The sequence below is a fragment of the Amblyomma americanum genome, chromosome 11 (assembly GCF_052857255.1).
Source record: "Amblyomma americanum isolate KBUSLIRL-KWMA chromosome 11, ASM5285725v1, whole genome shotgun sequence".
Classification (NCBI taxonomy): domain Eukaryota; kingdom Metazoa; phylum Arthropoda; class Arachnida; order Ixodida; family Ixodidae; genus Amblyomma; species Amblyomma americanum.
The window spans coordinates 75,625,125-75,648,949 of record NC_135507.1 but is presented as its reverse complement, the minus strand read 5'-3'; the positions used below and the strand labels follow the sequence as shown (position 1 = coordinate 75,648,949).

At 45.5% G+C, this 23,825-nt stretch overlaps 1 protein-coding gene across 2 annotated transcripts in view; it reads right to left on the bottom strand.

Moving 5' to 3' along the window:
- Positions 1-556: 556 nt before the first annotated feature.
- The window catches only part of Hem (Nck associated protein 1 Hem), a 54,473-nt gene continuing 31,204 nt past the window's right edge, over positions 557-23,825 (bottom strand). The window contains exons 11-24 of one of the 2 annotated variants that reach the window (XM_077643709.1): positions 21,113-21,245; positions 19,735-20,024; positions 17,197-17,328; positions 15,469-15,584; positions 14,384-14,486; positions 14,122-14,258; positions 13,274-13,371; positions 12,277-12,370; positions 9,973-9,990; positions 6,713-6,795; positions 6,337-6,414; positions 3,693-3,777; positions 2,058-2,168; positions 557-898 (exon numbers count right to left, since the gene is read on the bottom strand). In XM_077643709.1, coding sequence (XP_077499835.1) covers positions 597-898; positions 2,058-2,168; positions 3,693-3,777; positions 6,337-6,414; positions 6,713-6,795; positions 9,973-9,990; positions 12,277-12,370; positions 13,274-13,371; positions 14,122-14,258; positions 14,384-14,486; positions 15,469-15,584; positions 17,197-17,328; positions 19,735-20,024; positions 21,113-21,245 — 1,780 coding nt within the window. In that variant the 3' untranslated portion in view covers positions 557-596. The remainder of the gene's footprint in view (positions 899-2,057; positions 2,169-3,692; positions 3,778-6,336; positions 6,415-6,712; positions 6,796-9,972; positions 9,991-12,276; positions 12,371-13,273; positions 13,372-14,121; positions 14,259-14,383; positions 14,487-15,468; positions 15,585-17,196; positions 17,329-19,734; positions 20,025-21,112; positions 21,246-23,825) is intronic. The other variant, XM_077643710.1, reaches the window with a different exon arrangement.

The following is a 23,825-nucleotide window of genomic DNA, read 5'->3' as shown; positions in this document are numbered from 1 at the left end:
ATAAGATGCCTCAAAGAAGTACAGACACGAAATTTCTGCTGCATGTTTTTTTCCTTTGTGATGATCCTTAAGACATAACTACACACAGATTACCATCTGGTATTTGCATTCGACCCCTAAATAATTTAGAATTGAATTTCTTCTCTCACCTGTTTCAGTTTCAACAGACAAGCAATGACTATGACGTGAAAGGTCCATATAGGTCACATGAAGCATGAGAAAAACAGCAACATATTCGCTGATTTATCGTTTCAATTCACTGCAATGTTCAAGCCAGCCCGCCTCAAGACCCGGAACAATTATCAAGAACCAGCGATTATACTGCAGTTTCTTTCATGCTTCACAATGTTTTTTATGAGGAATCAACGTTTCCGAGAGCAACGCATAGCTGAAGGCAATGAGAGTATGCTTGATGGCTGCGGAAGTTGTCATTCCTTCATGCATATATATACAACTGCATAATCCTAGGACAAATCAAGAAGAAGATGGTAGCACTGTTTTTTATCGTATTGGTGTTCTGGCCCATAATGTGAAATGATGTGAATGCAGGCGAAGCTAAAAGGGAGTTTTGTTCGGACTTTATTAGTGCACGCCTCTCAAGCTTCAGCCTTGTAGACGGCATGTGCAGCATTACGAAGGAGGGCATAAGGGAAACATGATTCAAGCAGGTCCATGGTGAGGAATGGTGATTCGTCCACAAGCAGGTGGAGCAAGAGGAAGACGGCTTCGCGACCGGCTTCGCGGTCGGCTTCCTGGCCGAGCCGCAGGAGGCTGGACGATGCCAGCGCCAAGAACTCCTTGAGCCGATCCTCGATGTCGTCATGGCCGCAGATGGTGAACAGTGAACCCGCGAGGGCATTGACCGCATGGGCCAGGCAGTGCATGTTGTTGGTGTGTGCTGCGCAGCCAAGAGTCGCAATGACATGAGATAACAAAAGTTCACAAATAAGACTGAACACAATCTGTGACATGCACACAAAGAACAAGAGACAAGAGAAAGTCACTTCTAAATACACAGTAATCATGCAGTCCTTTCCTTTATTGACCTCATGAGTTTAGGAATTTAGCGGACACTTAATTTGATTACATGCTGAGAATCCGATAGCATTAGTGTCTGAAGTCTGCTCGGCTTGCTTCTGTGCCTCCATCAATGCTGCTCAATGCAAGCACTGAGCCTGCACAGTTGCCTATACTCCATCTTAATTTAAGTGAGAAAAGAATGCCAATCAAAGATAAGAAAACAGCATTTGGGAACGTACTAGGTTCCTTGATCAGGTGTGACTGCAGGCGAGTTGCAGACGAGTTGTAGCCTAGCTGCAACTAGCTCGTAGTCATACCTGATGAAGGAAAGGAACCGAGTAGGAAGGAAACGTCCTGTTTCCTGATTTTTGGTTGGTGTTCTTTTTTCACTCAAATTAAATTCTTTTCCCACCCAGACAGACCTCTTTCGAATGTTTTCTTTTGAATCTATACTCTCATCTTCAGTGACATAATTTCGTGGTCTCCATCTCCACTTGTGGAGATTTTCCACTACGGTAGACACATGCGGTGTTGATCCTGGCTGCATTCCAGCCTGACATGTGGAGTTGTCTGGACACGTCTGTGCACAGTCAAGTGCAGCTGCCAACTGCCACCGAGCCCACCACCGCACTCGGCAATGTCATGCAACCAGCGCACCTGCTAACTCGACCATGACACATAGTCTCACACACCCCGGTGGCCAATCAGTGCTTGGCCATGTCACGTGACCCTATGATGTCACCACTGTCTCGACCAATCAGCGAATTTTGTGACTAACCACGCCATGTTTTTTTCCATCACGAGGCTTGTAATGCTAGCGCATTAATAAAAGCAAATATTAAAGGCAATTTTTGCAGCAATAAATGTGTCCTTTGCTTACAAACATCAGCACAGACAGAGCTGCTAAACAATCAATTTTTACAAAGATGAAAAACTCGACACAGCTGTCCTCACTGTCCCCTAACCTAAATTTACCAACAGACCCTTGAACCTTGCCTAGAAAAACAAAAACCAGCGAAAGGAATAATGATGATCACCTTCCAGAGAAGCCCTGTAGACTGAGCCCTCGGCCCGGGCAAGCTTTGGCAGTGAGACGGCCACAAAGACCATCAGCAGACAGGCTACTTGGTACTCATCCTCTCCCAAATCTGCACGAAAGTGGCACGTGTGCTCAGACAGAGCAGCCAGGGCACATGCCTCTGCTTCGTGGCAAATAAGAGATTTGCAGTCTGGACACTGGACACACATTCTCAGGCTGTTGACACAATGACTGACTGGCCATTCTCGTATTCAAAAGGACAGTGGGGCTATGCTCCGAGTGCAGCATGACAGAAAGGAAACAGTCTCAGTGAGGATGTCTTCAGCAAGTAGTTTCTTGAATGCCCTGAGGACAGAGTTGTAAAACATACTGAAAACATTCATCTGAGGAATAGATCAAGTTGTAAACTCAAATGGTGAGCATTACAGCTTGTGTGCTCCACGTAAGAGGGACAAGAAAAGAAGCAATGCTTTTTCCCTCCAACTGTGAAGTTACTTATTACTAATACCATTAAACATGCACTTAATACTGTTATTAAAACAGACAGAGCACTGAAGCAGAACATTGTTAAACTTTAAAACAATGTGCACATCTGTCATGAAGCCAACTGTTATGTATACATGCTTCTAATAACTACTTTAACTTCGTTACGGCACACACTGTATACAATAAATGGCCATGCAGTGATCACAGCAAGCGTTAACGTTTCAAATTACTGTTCACAGTTGCTAATAAGGTGACCTGTAAACAACTTAAAAGAACCCCACAGACAGTAGTAAACAAGAACACTAAACTTTTATCAAAGGCAGGAAGCGTCCAGAAAACTAAAAGAAACTGACCAGTGGCACAAATTCCAAAGCGTAATCCACTGAATGAACACACATTCAGACATTCATCGAGGGAGAAAATTTCGGAGCCCAAGCCCTTGTGCGCCCTGGCCCACTGGTGCGGAAAATCTAAAAATTTATTGGGTGCTATGTGACCTACCAGTCAGCTACCCACTTAACCAAAATTCTTTGTGCTCCCAACAGATGTCAGGACTGACCTTGCATGTGTGCTTTTCATGGATGCTTTGACACTTACTGAGCTTCATGGCTTCATGGTGCGATTTTGTATGTGTGGCCATACAGGCTGCACATGCGCGTGAGACACCAGTGAGTCACGACCCAGTGAATGTGTTAAGAAGCTTTTACATTTCAAATGGGAGTGTGATGACATGGATATAAATTCGAAACAACTGCTGAGGTTCGCTACACATGCCAAGAAAACATCATGGTGGAGAGGAGGGCAAGATTTCCCTGAAAGGTCAAACCCTGCAATGAACACCTTTGGTAACACAACCATCGTGAAAATATAGCAGTGCTGGTGGGAAGTAAAAATGCTCAGCCCGGCTGCCAAGATCTGTCGATCACTGTTGACTGTTTGGTAAACTTCCAAGCACAGCTCCTGTCCAATCTGCAGCGATCTCCAGTCGAACACAAGATGCCCTTTTGGTTCCAACCATCCTTCGCACGCAATGACAGGTAGGAGGTTTGAGCTTCGCGACTGAGCATTCAGTGAACGGTGGTACACTAGATGGTGCCCAGTTCATCTTCGGGTCAACTGCCCAGGGTAAGCATAAAGGAGAACTGACCATTCTTCTGCGACCTTAGGGCTGTGACCAGTGCAGGGTCAACCTTGCATGGAAGGCCTGCAGCAGACGCCATCTCGCTCACAACCTGCAAAACCAAGAAAGCAGCAGAGCTACCTTAAAGCTGAGATATGAAATTCAACTTAATTGTGGGTTGGAAGCAAGACCTGTGTGAACACGCAATAGAAAAGAATGCATGCTCCAAAACCATGACCGATGCCTCTCTTATAAACCAGATACATGTCTACAGAATGCAACAATTCTGTAAAAAGTCAGCTGGAACGACGAGCTAGGGAAATCCGATTGGGACAGTGTGGCCGTGGCCAGTGCATGACAGTAGTGACTGCCTCTCATTATGAGAAGCCTTTGTTCGGCTGTGCATTCAACAAGGCTGACAATTGTGATGATGATAATGACTGCAGTGAGTAAAACAAAAATGATCAATGGGTTGACCTGATGGTAATACCTGAGCATGACACATTGCCACTGCATAGGCTGCTACACACACCTTTTTTCATAGCTCGATTTCTTTGCTCCTTACTTCTACTTGAACGTGCGGCCCACAAGTGTGGCCCGCACACACTCCACTCTTCTCCCCAGCCCCAAGTGCACCCGTTCCCACGGCAAACGGCACCGTCTCCAAGTAAAGGCGTTCCTTTCTTGCTCGTGGTGGCTCAGTGGGACGCATGCTCCGTTCCCAACCCAACGGTTGTGAGTTCGAATCTAGTTGTCTGTGTGTTTAATTTGTTTTTCTTCTTTTTCTTTCATCACTCCAAGGCAGCCTCAGTCAACAAAGACCTTTTGGCAAAATGGAGCCAATGATTTCGTTACACTTTGATTGTACTGCACAAAAAATGAGAAGAGGAAAAGAAGGAGAGCACACCGCCAGTTGGCATTGTGTAGCCCCAACCTCTGCACACTGCCTGCGGACGTACAAGCACTGGCGTTTCGGAGAAAACTGCATAGCTAAGGCTATGCAGTTTCTTGGGACTTAGCGAAAAATTGTGGATTTGAACATTTTCTGCAGAACTGTGTGTGCCAGCACCTCCACCCACTTTTTCCGTTTTGTTGTTGCGCGCCCGTAAGTACAACACAACATTGGGAGTGTGATTACTTTAATCATCTCTTGAAAGCTGAAATCTTGTAAAGAACGAAGTTCTGCTGATGCCTTGACATGGTTATTACTCCACTCACTTGGGCAAGTTGGTGCATGAAATGTGGTGGCTCTCGTGACAATGCGTTCGCACTCTTCAACGGCAATAGTGACAGATACTGATGCCTTTCCAAGCGAGTATTAATAATAGTGATAAGAAATATTTCTAGTTTCAAATAATACTTTGGATCCATTCTAGGGGATTTTTCTTGTTGAATAAAAGCAAGTGGCAGGCTGCTGCCAATCTTTTGTAGGGCTGCACCCCCCGCGCAGGCACAACAGCAGGTGCGGAAGTGTGCACGGGGCTGTCAAGCGAGAGATAATTCAGCCACTTGGGGCATTGTGCCAGTTTTCAAGTGAAGGAAATACCAAGCACACTAACTGAACCAGAATTGCAACAGCCACATTTGATTTTAATGAAGGCACTGTTACCGTCAAATAAAACGCAAGCAGGATAAATGAAATGCGAAAAGAATAATGGGAAAAAATCAAGGGCGATCAAATGAACTGAGGCCGGAGAAATGTAAAAACATTCCACTCTTCTATTCTTCTTTTGATTCTATTCGGACTCTGCTCGCTTCTTTTATTAACCTTTGCTGCATCCAGCTGCATGAGTCATTCTTAGTCCAGTGCCCCCTCCCCCCTTTCAAGTGAAGAGGGTGTGAGTGGAGGGAGAGAAAAAAGATCGTGAGGGACAGGGAGAGAGGAGGATGGTTAGAAGGTATGATGATGGCAGTCTCCAGGTTTTCGCTTTGAGGCTTTGCACAGCAACAGCTGCTCAAGAGGAAATACAGGTGATGCCTATTAACACTTCTAAGCAGTGGTTTGCACCACCGAAGTGAAAAGTGTGCTACCATTCAGTCTTCCTCAGATATTGTCATGTAGCAGTGTGGGAAGTCAAGGCTTTCAGTAGGCATGCCATAGATGGCACAGGAACGCCGAAACCAAGAAACACTGGCAAGCGGCAACAGCGCCGGGAAGCGCCCAGAGCGGATCTTCAGCTTCTTCACAAAGGTGACCAGCGTGGCACACAAGGTTCATGCCGAGCAGCTGCCGAGCGGCTATAGTTGCAGAAGCCGCAATAGTATCCTCTCGTTTATCTGTGCCAATTGCAACTGTCGCATGTTCCCGTCATTTTATGCTTGTGTTGAATTTGGAGTTTGAGAGGTCTTTTTGCAAACAAAGTTATATTTATTTGTTTTATGTGTGCCATGTTCATCACAGAATACTGCAGAATGTTCGTTATGACTATGCAGACTATGAAACTTTCCACTGAAGAAAATTAGGGGCCTTATGGGCAGCTTTCTTTTGTAGCTGTATGGCTGTGTAGAGGTAGTGAGTAGTCACTCCCTTAATTGCCTGTGAAACAACAGCTCCATGAGCTTGATATCTTCAACACTTTATATGGCAACTATCTGTGCAGATTCAGAGGTTTCTCTTTGAAAAGTTTTACAGGGACACCCAACTGAGCATAATGCACAGCCAGCCACTCACCAGGGAGTCTCCATTGGAGACGTGGTGCTTCAGGTCAGCCACCGAGCTGAGAAGGAATGGTATCCTCACAGACAAGACCTGCAAGAACCAGCTTCTTTCAGAAAAAAAGCCACCACCTCAAGCTGCCTCTCTCTAGGCGAACACGTGACACCAAAATGTAGGGGAACACACAAGCTAAGACGCTAAGAGTGGGTGATTATAAAAAAGAACTTTAAATTCATTGACTGACAAGTTCAAGCACTGCTTCTTTTTTACTTGTTCCAAATTAATAAGCTTCTGTTCTTTAAACAGCATGCAGCATTATTTCATGACCTCAAATCACGAAAAGGGCCGTTTCAACATGAAGCCAAAGATGGGTCACAACCAAAGCACTCACGTCATTGAGGGCCTCCTGAGCCAGAGTCCGGAAGCAAAGAATGACACCGACGATGGTCATCCGTTGAAGAACACTGTCCACGTCTGCAACAAGTACCACAAAGGCCAAGTGAAAAAAAAAATGCAAACAGCAAGGAGAATGAAGAAACAAAAATTAATGAGCTCACAAATTAATGAGTTTCGACAGTCTATGGTGCCTGCTGGAAACCTCGCCACACCAGCTGCCGCAAACATACACACATTTTTTTTTTTTTCACCTTCACATAATGGCCAAAATGACAATGAAACATTGTGCTGAAACATCCGCTCAGCCACTGCTATGCTCATGCAGAGTTGGGGGGTAATACAACATTGCATGATGACACTACGGCAAATGGTTTCATGCCATTCTAATATTCTGATGCATGCCAAATATATACAGCCAAATATATATGCTTCCTGGTGACAACCTTAGTTAAAATAATAGAACAGCTGCTTTCGCATGGCCCCCAATTTCGTTCCCTATTCATGCCCCCTCCCCCCCACCCCCCCTGAAATGCAGCAGGTGTTATGTCATGCTGTTGACACATAACCCTCTAAGCGCACAATGAACTGATTTAAACAAAGGGAAATGAAACCACCTATCCTGTTGACTGGATTACCATTTGTTACAATACTCATAAAGAGATGGCGCCACCAGACTTTTCATCATAAAGCCCAGTTGACTATTTGTCATGCTGTGAAGTCACCTTCTTAAACCATGGCAACTTCCCTATTCGAAAAAAGAGCAGAAAGAAAGAGCTTGCACTTCTCAAGTTGCTGCACAACAGTTTCAGGCAGGATAAGCAAGAAACATTTCTCATTCTATGTCAATGGTACTCGTCACACTGCTTTCCTACTTTGATGGTATTTCTTGTTGAAATAGTGCTGCTGGTGATACTAACTGCTAGTCACCTGCGGCAGGTGAAAAACTGATCAGGTGTAGAATTCATGAGAGATGCGGCTACAATCTTCTGCTTTGATGCAATTTTTCTAGCTTATTCATGCTCTGTTGATCCAATGTTAAGGAGAATTCCTGCAAGCTTATTCATGCTCTGTTGATCCAATGTTAAGGAGAATCCCTCAAGATGGAGTAGAACTCTCTTCTGGGTGAAAATGGCATATATTTGCAATCTTGGGACACTAATCTCACATTTTTGGAAACTCAGCACTAAACTCAATGTCTCTCTAGCTCATCACCAAAACCTAAAATACCCCAAGAATCATTATAACTTTGACCTCGATTGCCAACAAGATTTTGTTTCTACTTTTATGGCTTTGATCTGGCTCATTTTAATGGATGGCTTACAAATCAACTTTGGCTTCTCGCATATAAAAGATTACTTTTAATGCCCTATCCTAATGCCTACCTTTCCTGCTTTTTACGTATCTTGCTGGTGCCATGCCAAAAATGCTCATATGAGTACAGCTGATCACAATACTGCTAATGTCAGAAGCTACAGTTCACTTGCTCACAGTACAAAGTGCACACATGCATAACTGCATTGTTGCTAACACCGAGTCATTGAAACACTATTTACTTTCAGAGTACGTTAGCAGTAAGCAAACTACCCTTATAGGTTAAGCTTAAGCTCAGCTGCTAAGGCACTCTCTTCAGACAATGCTAAATAAAAAAAAACTAACTCCAGCAAATAAAAGTACAGAATGCAAAGCCTGAACAAGCTGAAAAAGCAAAGCAGAGCCCAAGATGCCTACTGCAATCACCTATGCACACCACGGCAGCTAAGCTATTTTCAGTTCTTGCTCTGTAAACATTGCAGTGCATACTTATCAGATGTTACAGGCAAGGTCGCCATTAATATTTAAAATACTATGCTTTCAGTAGTACCAGCGCTAGCGGACATAAAAAAAACAGGTGAGCCATGTTAACTAGTAAGCTGTTTAACTTATTTCTGATAGACAAGTTTTCAACTATCACAGTTAGATACATGGTGGTCATGTGGGACGTGCGCTATGACAACACCCGATATATGTTTGCATCTTCTTCTAACCAACACAAAATGGCCATACATCCGACTCATACAAAAATGTAGTAAGTATGAAAACTAAAAAATACTGGTGCCATCAATCATAACTCGGCATGCTCCTTGGTTGTCCCCAACAGGTCCAAAATGTGGGAGCATTTGTCGCCCTAGTACTGTGTTTTTGTGGAACGTCTTTTGTGCCGCCAATTACACTACTGCACCCTCAGTCATACTTCTGGCACTAGGCATGGTCAAAGGTTTTGCGAAACTTAGACGATGCTAATAGTCCCAAACTCTTAAAAGCTGGCCCTTTTTCCCATCCCCATATTTACAATGCGGTTCCGGTAACAGCAAGGCCAAGGTTAATAACATGCACCCTGTCCATTCGTGTTTATAAATGCACAACCTGCCGCAAACCGGCAAAATCAGCAACCCGTCCTGTCTACAGCTCCACCTGTGTCTTCTTTGCGTTGCCACTCTAACATGGCAGAAAATGAATTCCTACCATATGACAGAGCTTGTACTGAACTTCTCAAAGAACTTCTATCTGAAAGGAAGATTAGGGACACTGCGGACACCTCCATATTTTTTTTTTAGTAAAAATCGATTCTCTAGCTCATCCTGGGCATGCTGATGTTCGTACAGCAGCAAATGATGCAATTATTGCTGAGAAAATTGCACATAAAATTTTCCTGCCACTCGATTCCAACCTGTGACATTTACACTGCAAATGGCTCCGTGATCACCGTTATGAAGCGAATAGATGCGCAACCTGGCCTCCGAGATCCTCAACACAAAGCCTATGTCAACGCAAGCAGTTTACTTGAGAAATCTGCTGCAGACGGCAACACCTCTACGTTCACTTTTTTGCCCCATTTCTTGCTTATAAAAGCTCTGCTTTTCAGCGAAGTTACTGTCTTGGTAGCTAGAATGCAGTAATCAATGGAAAGAGGCCGACTTAAATGTGTTCTTAAAGCAGACTTAATGTGTTCTTAAAGCAGACTTAAATGTTGCTGCAGACAGCCGCTGCTCTCTCCTCCCTCCCCAAAAGAGCACAGTAGCGAGAGCAGTGGCGAGCTTCCCAGCAGCACAGGCACAGCGAATGCTTAAACGATAATGGAGGCAGAAGGAAGAAAAAAGCAATTGAAGAGATTCAAGACTGAAGCAGAGACAAGTGAAAAACGCAACAGAGAAAAGATGAAGAATTCAAACTAAGATGAGAACAGAACGAAAGGGAAGAAAACCATGGCCGCCTTACGCTGGGCCATCCGGGGTCCTTGCGAAGCACGTGCATAGAGAGAGAGAGAGAGAAAGGGCAAGCAGAGAGAGAGAAACAGAGGGAGCGGAAGAGGGGGAGGAGGAGAGGGAGCGGAAAGAAAAGACACAACACACTCAGGTGAGAAAGAGAAAAGAATTCACACCTATCTCAATGCTCCAACCTCCACAAAATGTCGCTCATCCCCCCCCCACACCCTTTTCTAAAAAGCTTATTAGCTAAGCGAAACAATCACCAAGAGCTGCAATAGCTTTGGTTCAGCCATTTAGCCTTCTATTTGGCTGTGAAATTACATCATCAGCAGTGAGAGAAAGCCTAGCTATGCTCAAGCAAATCAGCGAAATCTGATCTAGCTGCCCGTCACCTTCCAACAACTCTCTCTTTTTCCGCTTGCACTTGCCCTCTCTCGTAATGTGGAGAGGATGCTTTCCCCCACCCCACATTGCCACCTGCCTTGGTTGGCAGGCGGCAATTGAATTTAAGTGAGCTAAATTAAGTCACTAAATAATTATGCTTTTATGGTTTTATGGGGGTTTAACGACCCAAAGCAAATCAAGCTATGAGGGACGCCGTAGTGGAGGGCTCCGGAAATTTCAACCACCTGCGGTTCTTTAACATGCTGAGATCGCACAGTACACAGGCCTCTAAAACTTCACCTCCATCGAAATTCGACCGCTGCGGACGGGATCGAACCTGCGTTTTTTGGGTCAGCAGCCGAGCGCCATAAACACTGAGCCGACGTCGCAGCTCACTAATTAATTAAGGTGTAATGGCTACCACTCTAGGTTGCATGGTAGAATGCAGGGCTGTATGACTAAATTAAAGCTATAACAGCTTTTACTGAAAAAAAAAAAGGAAAAAAGAGACGTGTCTGCAACACCACGTTTTGTATGACGCTTTGAATATAAAACCATTTACACTTCTACAACCAACTGTGGTTAGAGCTCAAGCATTAGATGTTTTAAACAGACATGTATACTATTAACTTAGGAGCACTATAATGCAAAGGGACTGCGAAAACATCAGACTCAAGTTTCGGTGGCCAAAATGCGCATGTGCCTTTCCCCCCCCCCCCCCCCCCCAATGAAAAAAACGAGCATAATTTTCCAGACAGAACACACGCATGGGAAAGTCTGTGTTGTCAGAAATCCCGTGTATGAATGAAAGAACAGCAATGCAAACTGCAGCCCTACTCGTCACATCTTCACAAAACTGCCATGCACAAGACGTGAGCTTTGCGCAAGTGTCCCACGTTACTACTTGTACATTAATCGTCATAACAATGCCACTATGTGCACAAGCTTACTCACTCACGCCTTGCTAGTGAATGACTTGCAAAACCACACTTGAATGGTTCTCTCCGATTTCCTGGTAGAGTGCGAAATTGCTACGTTAACAAAACACAGTTTTCAAAGTGTGAATGAGGGTCAATATGCTGGTTCGGTTCAAAGCACCGGTTCAATACACCCGTCTGACATGTCATTTCAATACATTGCTTCGATACACAGGATCTATACAGCGGTTCAACCTATGATTTGATACGTTGGTTTAGTATATTGGTTTGGTACACTGGTTCAATATGTCCGTTCAATGCAATCGGCTCCGCACCTTCCTATCTCGTGCATGACATGAAAATGACATGACATGTCCTTTTCTATGCGATCTATTACTTTTTCTTTCTTCCGGCCATTGTACCTTTATTTCTTGGCTTCAATAGTCTATAATAGACTTCTCGCATTTCCCCCTTGAGATGATGCCTTCTAGCGCCAAAGATATGTACAATACTAAATAAAATAAATGCCCTACCACCACCACCACAATGCCGCTCGTCATTTTTGCACATAAAAGGCTCAAAAAAAAGCCAGTGGACATTTCAATTGTACCCACCCAGTCATCTGAGCCTTCAGTGCTAGGAAAGCTGACATTACTTGCTCACAACAACACTCACTGAACTCGTCTAAAAACCACTCATATGTCAATCATGAGCACTAATCAGAGCACTTGATTTCAGCAATAAACGGACAAGACTTCAGTATTGTTAGAGTGCCATCGCAACACAGTCATGCCTTAGATTGAGTGTAAGCAACACAATAAAAAATAAAAACAGCTGCAGCCAGCGATGCACTCACGAGAGCAGCCAGGTTGCACATAATTCCAGTTTACGTAAATGCAACATCAACAAAAACCATATGGCACAGCGCAAATGGAAAGGAAGCGGATCATATGTCACGCAAGCAAGAAATAAAAGGGAAATCAAAAGCTGAGTTCGAGCAAGTGGTCACTGACTTTGCAGCTTCTTGAAGAGCTCCCTCATTTGCTCGGGCTTGTCGTAGTTTGAACGCAGTTCCACCAGGATATCGCGATTCTGAAGCACAATTTTCTGCAAGGAAAAAGCAAAGAAAGAAAGGGGGGGGATGTAAAGAGAATGCGAAGAATCCAGGCAGCTGGTACCATTTTCACAAAGCATTTGACCTTCCAAAAACTGCATCTGCTTCACTCTAACTTATTTGCCTTTCTAGAACTTTGCCAGAGAGATGGCACAGTTCACTGGTGAAGCTGTGAAGGAAGCACGGCTTGAAGTGCCGACCTTGATGCTGAGTCTCGATGACAAAATTAGAAAAAAAAAAAGGATGCAAAATTAGATAAACCTTTAGGTCTAAAAGCTGCACTGTGGCTATCAGAGGCAATATCATGAAATGGTCCTTATCAATTTCAGCCGCGTGGGGTTTGTTGATGTGCACCAAAATCTTGGTGCAAAATTCTTTTAGTACTTCGCCTCCAACAAAATACTGAGAATGAAGACAGCCCAAAGCCACGTCGATCAAAGTAGTCTAATTAGTAATTAACCAGGCAGAAGGTTCACTGACTCTTGAAGTATCCGGTATAATTTTTATTAGAAAGCTTCAGGCTGGAAAAAATCGAAACATTAAATGAGATTTTGAATGAACAAAGAGACTATCAATGATTCACAGTGTGTTGAGCGACAACAAATTTAAATCCAAATTCACAGCGAAGCTATCAGCTCCTGTACAACGCTCCTGAACAATTACAGATAAGCCTAGACACTTCAAACATGGGTGCACTGACAATTCATATGTACAGCTGTTTTTCAAAGCTAGTTTGAGAATTCATAAAACAGCACAAGCACACAATGGTGCAAACAGAAAATCTGACATGATGTTGCAAGCGATGAGGCAATGTAAAATATGTCTCGTTCGTCCATATAAAATGCATCACTGCCAATTAGCACACATGCCTGGCAATTCTCAAAACAATCTCTTACCTTCAACTCTCCCACCTGGCTAGCAATGTGCCACATCAGACTCTCGTTGAGGAACTTCATGCCGTAGGGCCCAATCAGCTCAGCCAATGAGCGCAACTCTGCAAAAGTATCACAACAGACCACATTGCTTATCCTCATCATCAACCTGACTACAACCACTGCAGGTCAAAGGTCTCTCCCGCATCTCTCCAATTAACCCGATACTGTGCCAGCTGCGGCCGCCTCATTTCTGCAAACTTCTTAATCTCATCTGCCCATCTAACTTTCTGCCACCCCTTGCTATACACTGGCATTCTTTAGGAATCCAATCAGTTACCCTAAAACGACCATCGGTTATCTACCCTTCGCATTACATGCCCTGCCCAAGCCAGTTTGTTCTTCATAATACAGACCAGGATGTTATTAGCCTGTGTTTCTTCCCTGACCCACACTGTTCCCTTCAGCTTTGTTCACATTCACTGTGAACAGGTTCAAGGCCCAAGTATTTCTGCTGTACCGATCTAGAAGAGCAGTCTGCAAATGCACTGCGTTTCCCCATGTCTAAGATGTCTAAAACAATGAACAGGTACTCTTTTTTCGGTTGCTGACAGGTCACCAAAGATTCTACACAAGCAGTATCATCTGAGCATAAACAAATGCTGTTGACACTGTCAAGACCGAGGACTGACCGCATGTAGTGCAATAAAACAGGTTGCCGTGCTGTGCTCTTTCACAAACCATTGCCTGGCAATGCTGAAATCATACACCAGGTCCAGGATTGTCAGCATTATGAGAGAGACACAAGCATGAGAAAGCACTAAAGTACGGATGCCAGCGTGCAAGCGTGAACGCAGAGATCAAATTCTCACCCTGGACGTCGGAGAACTCCTCGGCAGTGAAGGGCACCTGTTGTCCCCCATCGTGCACCAGGTTGACGAAGGCCCGGTGCAGGGGCGAGTAGCACATGTGGCCGGCCGTCACCTTGCGGAGAAGCACCTCCAGGTACCTGCAAATACGGCCCCCATGAACGTGTGTGCACACCTTCTAATGTGCCTCGTGTGGTGCTTGCGAAAATGACCGCCAGGACAGTACACGAACAGCACAAAGAGGGTGAACAAACACAGCACACACCAGTTAGTGTACAAGGTGGCGATGGTCTTGTCTCCGTGGCTGTCCTGCGGCTGCGTCTGCTGCAGCAGAACGTTGTTGAACACCCGCGTCACGTCTACGTGCACTGCAAGCAATGCCACGCAAGGAAATCAGCGAGAGCTCTGTATCGGAGCCAAGTGCACATGGAGAAGTTCATATGTGCATGCTGGTTGGGATAACATGCTCAGCAGAGGGATGTGTAAGTGCAGGACAGATGGGACAAATGTGCGCAAGGCAGGCAGACCACAAGTGGTGTGCGTAAGAAGTTGAATTGAACCCCTTGGAGAAAAAGTCACGCAAGGAGTTCACAGCAAGCTTAAAAGCAGTGAAAAAAAAAAAAAAATCTAGTAAGAAAATAAAAAAATGAAAAAGGGAAACAATACATACTTAAAATCAAATGGTAGCAAGTTCTTTAGACAATTCAAAAAAAAAAGAGAGGAAAAAATGGCCGACGATAACGCTTTTCGGTAATGTGAATTTTGAGCACAGCTGCTGTGGTATTTGAACCGTAGGCGATTGCATACGGAACACGCAGTGGCAAACCTGGGTTTCGGTTTCAGCAGGGCGCATAGCAGTCTGCCTCTGCTGAGCCTCTCCTCAGGTGGTGCGCCATGTGGCCACCGGTCTGCCTTGTGCGACCCAGGTTGCTCTTCTTGAGCGATCAATCCTTAACTTAACTGCCACATGCCACGGTGGGAAGTTTGCTCACAATCCAGTGGGCAGGTTGCGACGACAATGCAAGGTCACATGACCTAGGTGGCCTGCTGCCTGCCTCCTAGGTTGCTTTTTTGGGGAATTTTCATCCATTTTTTGCTCAGTCAACGACGCCGACAATGACGACCCCAGATTTTCTGCGACATGAACTCCTTAACGCTATCCCGTTAACACTGCCTCGCCATTGCTGATTGAGCAGCCTTTCCTTCAGTGCTGTCATGGGGCCACCATTTCAGCTCGTTTGTCAACTGAGTGCATGCATTTCTGGTATTTGTTATTCTTGGTAGGCGTCTTTGAAAAGGCATGAAGTTGAATGGTCAAAAGGCCATTGTTACGCAAGTAGACACACCCACCATGGTTCTCGATGCCCTGCAGTACGCTCATGTAGGCCTGCACACTGGAAAGCAGCTCGGAGGGCTTGGCTATCTCGTGGCTCTCCGGGTTGAACATCACCATCCCCACCAGCGCCCTGTGACAGACAACACGTGATGCACACACCACACCTGAAGAAGACCCTCATCGTGGCCAGCTCTGGCACACGGTTCATGTGGGTGGGCTGTGCGCAGAGAATGCCGGCGGCTAAACCATACTGGTCAAAATTTTTTGTCTGCAAACTGATGCATGCAGGCAACTGATTGCTCCTCGTTCCTACTAAATCACTTCCACCTCACTTTTCTCTTGCCAAAGTGCGCACCACAAGTGCGAACAGCATTACTTCCACCTCCAACCTCAGCTATAACCGATAAAATGTGAGACTATGTAGTCAGATGCAACTGAAGAATAGAGTGGCAAATGCCCCTTAAAGAAGGCCTTCCAGCCAACGGTGTTGAACAACTGTCATGACACCACAGTGAATCCAGTTAATCTGTGGTTAATTCGCTCGTACCTGCCAGCTCCCTGTGATGTCATGCAGTCAAGTGCAAGGGAATTAACCTCGACACCATAGCAACGACCACACTGTAACACCTTGGTACTTGCTTCTCTCAGCCACTGCCGGTGGTGCCACATTGGCTTCTGCCAACATATACTGATCTGTACACCTTCACACTAGTCCCTAGTGGCATAAAGTGCCTTTTGCTATCACAACTCTTCTGATCCTGATCAGCCTTAATATGGCGTTACCACAACATGCCCTCTACGCTTGATGATAACAAATCTTAATTTGCATTTGAGACCCCATACCTAGCAAAATATGTCAAAAGTATGGCTGATACAGCTGACTTCAGCAAAATTAAAGAACTTCCCCGCTTTCAGTTTGACAAAGCAGAGCGCATAAACAGAGCTTCCAGTTTTTCACTGCGCACTACAGGGTTCTAAGCACTAAGAATATGTATTAACATTATTATGCATTTAGTGCCATGTGGTTGAGCTGGGTCAACCCACACTGTGCAAAGAGGCTGGCTTAGTCAAACGGAATGCCCATTCAGCCTGGCCCACTAGCATTTACAAGAGCATGGGAGGCAAAAGCCAGCCTGGCAACATAGCTTGGCCCGGTTTTTGTCAGGCTGGCGTAAATGTCCTGATCATCATGCTAAATCACACTAAGGCCATGTACCTGAAGGCAATTAAATAACTGGATGCAATGCTCAGCGAGTCGGCCAACGTTATTCTGGCTTAAAGTCATCACCTATGTATTTTGCTTTTCCCCTTCACTATGTCGTACTGCTCCCTTCCTGTTGCTTCTAAGTAAAACGAAGTTCACAGGAGCAGGGCAACTGCGTCCCCTGGTGTCAGTTGCACAGCTAAATGAAATGCAAACTCACTTACCATGTCATTATCACTTAAGGACTAAGAATGCTGTAAAACAATTTCATCACTTTTATCTTCGTTTCTCTTATTTGTTCGGCCTTTCTTTGAAATTTTTTTGTTCATTAGCCCACTGTCTGCACCTACAAATTGCGTTGCTGGTAATTTAACTTTTCCCTATTTTTATATTGTTTTCTAAACCTCTCGCTTATTGTACTGCCCCTCATGCTGCACTCAAGGGTACAATAAACAGCGATTAGGATTATAATTATTATGACGATGATGATGGTTCAACACTGGCGCCATCACGTCAGGGAACGAGTGACATGGCTCACTTGTTGAAGCGGTTCTCAAGGTGTTGTGCCAGGTATTCCCTGGGCGCAAACGTGTGCTCCCACACGTGAATGCTGGAGGCGTAGTTGATGGCGAAGCACAGTTCCGTCAGAGCCATATGTAGCTTGTCCATCCTGCGACCACCACGACAATAGAGAAAGAAGGGGACACAAGGGTTCCCTGTTTCACTAGCACCATTATTTCAAAGAATACTGCAGCAATACAGCCACAATTTGCAAAGAAACAGTTAAAAAAGCATAAGATGCAAGAATGAATCACAATAAGCGAATGACATAATTAACATGCAAGTCCTTGTCACCTGATACCAAAAACCCTTCACGAAAGGCTCCAACAAGCATCACGCAGTGGATAACGTTTGCACAAAGTTACAGGATTAATGTACAGACTGAATCATAAACATGCTCACGTGTCTGTCACATACATTATAGCTGAGTGGGGCTCATAATCTGCAGAAATCACCTTTCAAGACATCACTTTCAATGCATGTCTACTGGTTAAGAGTGCTGTGTCAGCAAATGTGTTTCTGTGAGTAGGAATGACTCATGTATATATCTTGTAATACAGGGGTTTACTGAAAGGAACCAGGACAATGGGAGCAGCGGCGAAAACAGTTTGATATCAGACAGGTCAAGTCCACAGATATTCGTGGTGATAGCAATGACGCTGAAGCCCATGTTCATCTTTGTCTTAATGTGAACATGCATCTTCTTTATATTATGCATGCATATAATGCATACCTAAGGAATCTGAGCACTGCTTGAACACTGAAGCTCCTCCAGATAATCCAAGTTGGTACCCCACAAGGAAAAAGCACACGCTAGCATCTCATACTGATCTATCTGGGTCGGTACACAACCCAAAGAGGCAGATAACAACTCGCAGCTTCTGTCTTATCGCATTCACACTTTTACTTTTCTTATTTGTCACACATTAGATGCCGAGGTTGAGGATGAGGAGGTTGCTGGCTATTGGTTGGGCCAGCCTTGTGATTACTGTCAGCAGTTGCTCCTCTGTAGGGACACTTACCGTATTTACATGTATATAAGGGGACCATGAACATAATGCCAGGAGGAAGTTTGATCCCCCACAAAATGAAAAGAAAAATAAATTACGGTTCTAGCACGATCTCAGCCTGTTCAAACGAGCTGCACCCCGAGGGCTCACAAATGAAAATGGAAACAGCACAGAAAAATGTGGAAGCAACAGATACATCAACTTTACTTGAGAAGGAATGCTTCGGAAATGCAAGTGGCACTATCGAGTGCAGTAAAATCCCCGGCGTGTTAACGCTGCAGCCACCATCACTGTCATGCTGCCTCTGCTTCACATTTTCCGCAACCCAGTCCTGAGCTGCTCGCCCTTCTCCCCTTTCCCTATCCCATAAAACTCTTTTAGAGCCTTCTCTTTCTCAACAGCACATACCACCTTCTTTCCATGTTCATAGCCACACTCTTCTTTGCCCCTGCACCTTCAAAAAAAAAGGAGGCTTCTCCTAACAGCTTGGGAGTCCGGTCATGAAGCTCGCTGTAGCTACCTTCAGTAGCGAGAGAAAAAAAATCTCATTATATTCGTACCTTGGTTCCGGATATGACGCGAGATATGTTCAGAAACAGGTGACCAGAGCTAAAAAACCAGTGTTAAAAAAAAACGCGTTATATTGGTGAAAATGCGGTATATTAAAAACAAACATCACCATTCATGGCACAGTTCTGTGCCCCTCATGTGTTGTGACAGCGCACAGAAAAAAAAAATGGCCGTGGCTTAGCTTGGTTAAGCCTGGTGATTGCGAAGCAATAGTGTGTCACCAGCGTGCCCATTACAAAATCTTCCAGTATCGATTGGCCTCCTCTTTGCATTCTGCCGAGCTGCCTTGTTCGTAGGCACTATCGTGACATCTGGCTGTATGACTGCCTTGGCGAGAGGAGCGGAGCTGTTTTATACAGCTGATGTGACGTCACTCTGACCGTAGCGCCCCTGGTGAGAGGAGCGGGAGTTAGGCCGCCGTTGGTGGCTACTGCCTCGCCTCGCGACGGCGTGAGATGGGGCCCCGTTTTTACACAGCTGGTGTGACGTCACACCGACCGTAGCGCCCCTGGTGAGAGGAGCGGGAGTTAGGCCGCCGTTGGTGGCTACCGCCTCGCCTCGCGACGGCGTGAGATGGGGCCCCGTTTTCACACAGCTGGTGTGACGTCACACCGACCGTAGCGCCCCTGGTGAGAGGAGCGGGAGTTAGGCCGCCGTTGGTGGCTACCGCCTCGCCTCTCGACGGCGTGAGATGGGGCCCCGTTTTTACACAGCTGGAGTGACGTCACTCTAGGTCACGTGGTGTGACGTCACGCAGCGAGGTCACGCTAAAGGTCAATGGTGCCTACCACCGCCTCGCCACGGAACGGGCTAAAGTGCGACCTAAAGTAGTATTGCTTCGCAATAAAACAATGTTTTTAGGAGCAAACGCTCCAACTACGAAGAGAGGAGAAACCCAAGAGAGAGAGATGAGGTGACGGCGTTTTCGCACTCACGTGCTGAGCTCCTCGCGGGTGCGGCGGTAGCTCTCGGCACCGGGCTTGTCGCGGGGCGCGTTGGGCTGGGAGCCCCCCGAGCCGCCCTGGCGGTGCTTCTTGTCGGTGCGCTGCTTGCGCTGGTGCATGGCCAACAGAGCCATGTGGGGCGCCGAGTGCTTGGGCAGCAGGCGGTCGCTCATGGTGCATTGCTCGTCGCAGATGGTCGTGATGATGTTCTTGGCCTCTTTCGACATCTCGTCCAGAAATGCGTTCACTAACGTCAAGCTTCGGTCCCCAATGTGGTGGCGCTGCACGCAACAGCGTTGGACAAAGTAAGAAATGGGAGTTTGACGACTTATGCGAACCACTTATGAACCTTGGTTTAGGAATAAAATTCCCCACGTGTTCACATGACAAAAGAAAGGTAGACTCCAGCTCTTAATCTAGGGTAAGCTGACTGCATATGCATTAAACATTATAAACCCGGCTGTGATAGTAAACAAAACTTCACCATGCTGAACGAAAGGTAGTGAAAAAGATGGTGACTACAAAGCTTTTTAATGCTACAATGCTTATGCTATAAATGCATCCCTCCCAATCACTGCAATTTGCTTTTCTGGCAGAACTGACTATACTTACCCAAAACATAATGCATGGATGATAAGGGTCACTTCAACTTCACACCTTCACCGCCTTTTCTGTTCCCAGGCTACACATCCATTCCTAACTATACTCCGTTCCATACACAGTAGGCAATGCTGCGGAGGCTGTAGTGTGTCCATGAAACCATATTACTCCGCCACGGATCATCTGTTCTTCTTGACGCCTCGGTCAGATTTGAATGAATACAAAGAGTGGTATAAAAAAAAAGTAGCACTGAAAATCACGGGCAAAGTTGCGAGGCGCTCAGTGTTCCAGACCCCTGGTTATAATTTTCACCGAGTGCAGACTACTTTTTAGGCGCGGATGGAGCAAAAGTGATTCGCCCTACGAGCCACGTATCATACCGCCACATGCCATTTTTACTTCTCGAAGTCTCGATGACACACGGGAACAGGACAAAAATGTGGCAAGAAGTAAAATGAAGTTGTCATTCACGGTACTTGAGATTAACCACACGAAATATGTCTGTAATCACTGTGGTTGTCTGGAGAACTACTTTTTGGGCATGGACTTAGTTTGCGCAAATAGGCGTGCTAGCTTTGGCAGCGTTGCCCACTATGTAAGAAACAGGAGTATATTTCAAAACTAAGAATAGCTCAGAATTAAATGCAAGGCTTAAAAGAAAGATAGAAGAAAAAAAGAGCAATTCACTTGCTGCTGCCAATGTTTTGGTTTGCTTATGAGGCAGCCAAAGCCACAGAAAGCCAAAGAGGGTCAGTTTCGGGGATCTCACCTCCTCGGGGCACAGTTCGTGGGTGCAGTTCATGAAGTGCCCACAAATGAGTGGAAAGGCAATGATGTAACGTGTCTGGGCCGGGAACTCCAAACACAGGTGGAATTGGTCCTCAAATGCTCGGCTGAAGAAACTGCGTGCACAAAGAAAAGAGGTTCGCTACACAGATGGCCATGTATCCACAATGGGGGCAAGTATTCCTATAAAGGGACATGTTGAGAAAGGGACATGTTGAGAACTGTGCTCACAAAAAACATGAAAAAAAAAAGCTTCCGTACTTTACGCTCCACTTCCATTGGATGTCAGTCTGTACTACTAGCGAGTGTGCCCAAGATTTGGAGCGCATATTACTACCTATCACTTTCCACTGTTTTATAGTGGCTGTGGCGTTTGGCTGCTGATCCCAAGGTCGTGGCTCTACCCTGGCTGTAGCGGACATATTTTGATGGAGATGAGACGCAGCAGTCGCCCGCATGCTGTGTGATGTCAGTGCATTTTAAAGAGACAATGAGGGCAACTCCATTGAATTTCAATGCGATAGGATCAGACTTCACATAATGCGATTTCACATCCTGCGTTAGTCACAAAAGTAGCTGACTGGTTGAGAGGGCAATGATATCACAAGGACGTATGACTCCGGTGAGTGGGTGATGATGTCACAGCAGCATGGTACCTCGCCGAGAAGGTGATGATATCAAAAGATCACGTGACCACAGTGCAAAAATTCATAACTGAAAATAAGGGGGGGGGGGGGGGGGGGGCAAGCAGATTAAAAGAGGCTCTTAGCTGTGTAAAAAACAAGTCAAAACTGAAAAACAACGAGGCAGCGCGCAACCAGGAAAGAGCGAGACAAGCAGGTTGGAACTTGAGGCCGTTTTAGAGTTTGGATGTGTGTCGGGCAGTTCCAAACCGGAAAGAGCGAGACAAGCAGGTTGGAACTTGAGGCCGCTTTAGGGTATGGATGTGTGTTTGGCAGTTCCAGTTGCCATGGATCCAATACCTACTACCATAGAATTTCAATCATACAACTCTCACGGGCTCATGAAAAATATTGATATCGTCCAAAATTTGTGTCACTGAAAACGAACAAAATTCGTGCGCAGAATTCATGAAAATCTGCTTTCAGCTGATAACGTTTACTTACAGCCGTGCATCACCACTGGCTCGCGGCGTTGGCGCTGTGCTCAGTGATTGTCCTACACACAGCCTATTTTTCTGAAGGCACCCCCCTAATTTGTAACAATTTTTTTACACTGATGACAAACAAAAATCACTGCCAGTTCACTTCTCCTCTACATTCAACACTCCTCGCCCTGCTAGAAATTTAGACACCACACTCAATTTTAATTCCTGGGGAGACCCCTTGCTGTACTGGTCATGCAGTGCCGCTCACTGCAGCATGGTGTGCATGGGGCGTCTGAAGATCCCGGCACCGGCAATGCAAGGGTAGGGTGCTTGAGGGTGCAGTTCCGGCTTGTGTGTTTGTATCGTCCACAGTGGAATGGGGATTGTTCGCAACATCCGAATCTCTGCCCATCGTGCACAATGCACTATAGCCAGGGCATTTTACGAATTCGTGTCATCCCAAAATCATATCAACGGAGATCATATCATCAAGAAACTACTGTGCAAGTCTCTACAGACACGAGGGAGCACAGACTCGCTTCCAAGTAGTACTTCTACAGTAGCAGTTCTAATCCTGTCACATTTCACTCTTAAGGTGACTTGAGCGTCCCCGTAATTTTTTTGTTCACTGAAAATATGACCTTCTGGCTTTTCCTGGGCACGTTAACATTTGTCCAGCAGCAAAAGGCACACTTAAGTCTGAGAAAACTTAATTTAAAAATTGTCACATCACTCGATTCGAACTTGTGGCCTCTACACTAGGAAGAACCGGTTGACGCCGTTTTGAAGTGAATGGTGGTGTAGCATAGTCTTTGGGATTCCATCTAAAATTCGGTATCAACCTTTCTGGTTATAAAAAGCTCCATGATTGGCAGTAGTGAATTTTTATCCATTAGAATGTCATAGTCTATCAATACATCATCATCAGCAGCAGCAGCCTTACTGCACCCACTGCAGGGCAAAGGCCTCTCACATGCCTCTCCAATTAACCCTGTCCTTTGCCAGCTGCATCTACCCTTTGCCTGCAAACTTCGTAATCTCATCCGCCCACCTAACCTTCTGCCGCCCTCTGCTATGCTTGCCTTCCCTTGGAATCCACTTTGTTACCCTTAAGGTGCAGCGGTTATCTTGCCTTCGCATTACATGCCCTGCCCAAGCCCATTTCTTCCTCTTGATTTCGACTAGGATGTCATTAACCCGCGTTTGTTCCGTCACCCGCTCTGCCCGCTTCCGGTCTCTTAACATTACACCTATCATTTTTCTTTCCATGATTGGTGCTATCAATACAGGCCAACTTTAAATTTTCCTCAGTGTCCCTTTAAAGGACAACTCTGGGGCTTTCTGGTTTTGCATGCATTTTAATCAAACTTTTACCAGAGCTTCTCCTCAGTCTTTTGGTGCTTGGTGTCAAATTTAGCAGCTGCGCAACATTTCATATTAGTGCAAAAGCATTTTGAAATTTCCCACTTCGTGACCTCAATCGGAGCGTTTTCTAAGGGCGCCCTTGTGTGTGTGACGTATCAAGCCGCATGCCCATTGATATTCGCTCTGGGTTTGTTGAGGAAAAAATATTTCGAGGTAGATTGTT